The sequence below is a fragment of the Bison bison genome, unplaced genomic scaffold (assembly GCF_000754665.1).
Source record: "Bison bison bison isolate TAMUID 2011002044 unplaced genomic scaffold, Bison_UMD1.0 scf7180017864043, whole genome shotgun sequence".
Lineage (NCBI taxonomy): Eukaryota > Metazoa > Chordata > Mammalia > Artiodactyla > Bovidae > Bison > Bison bison.
The window spans coordinates 10,016,820-10,020,600 of NW_011494615.1; the positions used below are offsets into that span (position 1 = coordinate 10,016,820).

General features: G+C 47.2%; 1 protein-coding gene across 1 annotated transcript in view; it reads right to left on the bottom strand.

Moving 5' to 3' along the window:
- The window catches only part of TGFBR2 (transforming growth factor, beta receptor II (70/80kDa)), a 74,692-nt gene extending 73,052 nt beyond the window's left edge, over window positions 1-1,640 (bottom strand). Inside the window, exon 1 of the mRNA XM_010835564.1 lies at window positions 909-1,640. Coding sequence (XP_010833866.1) covers window positions 909-1,086 — 178 coding nt within the window. The 5' untranslated portion in view covers window positions 1,087-1,640. The remainder of the gene's footprint in view (window positions 1-908) is intronic.
- Between the last annotated feature and the right edge of the window lie 2,141 nt (window positions 1,641-3,781).

The window sequence follows — 3,781 nt, forward strand, 5'->3', positions numbered from 1 at the left end:
GTAGTTTGTGGAGAACTAGGCACAGTTCACCCTCCGTGTTTCTTTGTCAAGCAGGGAAAGCGTTGAGCAGAAATTAGCAGTTGGGTGTGGTCAGCAAGACGTGATGTTCTGCTCCAGAGGAGCTCGCCTGGAACTGCTGAGGTCTCCCCCGTGACCTCTCATTTACAGCCTTTGTCCAGCACTGAAACCAAGCAGGAGCTATCGGGGACCCTGTGGTTCTTTACTCTTGCCACTGTTTGGGAAGTCGGGGGCCTGCTAAAGGAACCTCCCGGTCCCGGTTAGGTAATAGACCCTGCATTTAAGGTCACCGGCCTGGACCCCACCTGGCTTTGCTGAGTCTCCTTTTGTGATGGGCAGCGGGCAATTCCAGGGGAGAGGAGTAAGCCCTGTTTGGGGAAGCTGGTTCTGGTAAAGTTGGTTAGCTGCTGCGGGCCTCTGTCTTCTCTGTATAATGAGGAAGTTGACCTAGAGAGTTTATTTAAGCAATATGCCCTTTTTTTTTCCCCACTGAGCTCTTCTGTGGAACCCAGTCTATAAAGTGTAAGGGTAGGACTGCCCTGGTTCAGGAGAGGCTGGCGCATAGAGCCCCAGACCCTGGGTATCTCCTCTTTGCCTTCCTGGGGACCCCGAGACCTCCTTAGGGCTCCTAGCAATACCATTAGAAATAAGTCCCCGAATCGCATCCTCTAAAGCCTCCTTGAGCTGTGGTGGGATGTCAGCCAGGGTCCGAGGTGTCTGTTTCTAAAACCGGTGGGGCGGGCATGGGGGTGAAGTCTGGGCTGCGAGTCATCCCCTGCAGGAAGGGAAGTCAGGGTTGTCCAGAAACCCGTGCTGGTCCTACCAAGGCCCTAGCCGTGGACGAGCTTCCGCCTTTCCCGTCTCTGCGTCTCGCCCCTCCAGCGTCTCACCGGCTGAGCTGGGCAACCTTGGTGACTCCCTCCGGGTTTCTTTCTCATGACTGCAGAGGTGCTGGCACCTGATTTGAGTGGGAGCAGCCTCGTGATCTAGGGCATTAATTGAGCAGTGGTGGTTCTTTTCCTTCCCACGTTGTTTTCTCATCCAGGAATACATGCCCAAGTCCTGCATCTTGTACTCGGCTGCTTGACAGTCTGGAGAAGACAGGACAAATCCAGTGTTTCCTGAGAAATTTACCCACCTAGAAGGGAAGGGATTGTTTTCCGTGGAATCTTGAGGATCCCCCGGGGCAAGAAGTGGGATGTTCTTTCTAGGCTTGCCTCATCACCAAGGAACACTCCGCATATGCTCGGAGTAGGTGCTAGGCATGGCAGGAATGCATAGACCTGCGCTTTAAGAGCAAATACCTCTGTTGTGTTCTTGAATCTAATACTTCAGACCGAGGAAGTGCAGTTAGGGAGGGAGGTGGGGCTGGAATGATAATTGATGATGATGGAGATGTTTAATAATGTTTTTTTGTTTGCTTCTTCTATCTTGTGAATCCTCATATTAAGCCAGCTGGTTTAAAAGGAATTGTAAGCTCTTCTCAGACATTGTCTCTTTCATTCTCATACCTGTATGATGTAGCTGACGTAACAAGCTTGCAGTTTCCTGTAAATTACCTAAGGCTACAATAGCAAAGCATTGATGAAGACAGGATTGAAATCCAAAGCTTCTTGACTCCTACTTTAGTTTTTTCACCAGAAATTTAATTATATATATATATATATATATATGTATGTATTAGGAAGAGTTAGGGCTGGGGAACAGATTTTCAGTACTGTGAGCATTGAAACCCATTCTCCCAATTTTGGAGAAGGCAATGGCAACCCACTCCAGTGGTCTTGCCTGGAGAATCCCAGGGACGGGGAAGCCTGGTGGGCTGCCATCTATGGGGTCGCACAGAGTCGGACACGACTGAAGCGACTTAGCAGTAGCAGCAACCCACTCAGTGTATTCTTGCCTGGCAAATCTCATGGACAGAGGAGCTTTGCAGGCTACAGTCCAGGAGGTCTCAAAAGAGTCCAACCTGAGTGATTAAACAACAACAAAAACAATTAAGCCTAAAGGACCTGGCCTGGCATGAAGGCCCTCATAATCTGATTAACTTCCTGCTCAAAAACCCCTTATCAGAAACCCTTTGATATGTTAATTTATTCTGCTTTTCTTACCCCAGGCCTTTCTACCTTCCCCCAAGGCCTCCTGGCTGTGCCAAGGGATCACCACCTAGGAGGCCTGCCTGGCCCCACAGAAAGCTCAGTGCCCCTGCCAGCAGCTCGGAGGGTGACTGGGACCAAGAGAACGGCTTCTCCCAGGAGGCCTGGTGCCCACAGCAGGCTGAGGCCCGCCTTGGCTACAGTCAGGGAGCTGGAAAACGGCCTCGGTGTGGTTGGCGGGCATACATCACAGGCAGGCGTCTTCCCAGCTGGCCGTTTCCTTGAAGCAAGCTCACAAGTCTGACCCTGGCTGACAAGGGGATGGTGGTGCCTGGTCAACCATTTCCTCCTTTGGAAGTCATCGATCTCCACCCCAATCCACAGTGTTCTGCCTCCTTTGGCCTTGACTTTTCACCACCTTTATGGTGACGTGGGTATATTTACCCCACTCTGCAGATAAGTTTCCAAAAGTAAAGGGACTCGGATCCTCCTTCAGCTCTATAATAAAACCTTGCTCTTATCGGTTACACTGGATTTAAAGTCAGAAAATGTGAGATTTTGAACCTAAAAAATGGTACTTCTTTGCTGGGAGACCAAGTAAATCCCTTGGTCAAATTCTCCATTTGCAGCCCAGGTGGGTAAGGCTAAACGCGTGTTTCTCACTCTGGGTTCCCCATGAGAATCATCTGGGGATCTTTCAAAACAATACTGATGCCAGGGCCTAACCCCAGGGCAAAGAAGTCAAACTTTGGGGGGTTTGGTTCAGGCATCTAAAACTCCTTAGATAATTCTAACGTGCAGCCGGAATTTAAATACTGTTCAGGGAGGATTTATGCTATACAGAATGAAGACCTCAGCAGGGATAAACTTAAGGTGTAAGGACAGGGGTATGGTATCCCAGGACATGGGCAGCCAGGCCCACCAGCCATTGGCCTGCTGTCAGGAAAACCACAGACTGCATTCAAACTGAACCTTATTATAAATGTTTACACAGGCAGGGTCAAGTTCAACCTAAGCAATCTTCATACGTGATTCAAGAAATCGTTTTAGGATGAAGCAGGGATCATAAACATAACGGCCTCAAGGCACTTATTTGCTATTGTATGAATTCCTTCCAGGAAGATCATTTTTAGATTAATTTTTAAGTGCAGATTTCACAAGTTCCTATCATTTAAAGGGTGGAAATCCTCTGCCAATCATGGAGAGGACAATAGGCCTAAAGGAAGGTCTGTTTGAAAAGTCTGAGGAGCAGGCTTCCTGAGAAAGCTGAATTTCTCAAGTGTTTTGACCCCCATAAGGGAAAACGAATAGTGAGTTCAAGGAGACGAACGTGAGAAAGCATATCTCCCTTTAGAGAAACTAGCAAAGAAGTTAACAGGACACACAGTTCCGTAGATCAGAGGTAACAGTTGTAGATAAACTCTTCCTTCAGAAAAATCACATAGTTAAGTAGATAAAATACAAAAAAAAAGGTAAGTTTTAAGTCAGTATGTCCCAGCAATGTAATTTCTGTTTCTAGTCTTCATGAAATTTTTCTTTTTTCTATTTAAGCAAACATATATTGAGCACATGTTTCTATTTAAACAAACATATATTGAGCACCATCTATATGACAGATCCAAAAAAGGACCATTTCTAAAATGTTCAAAATGTATTTTCCTTATTACATT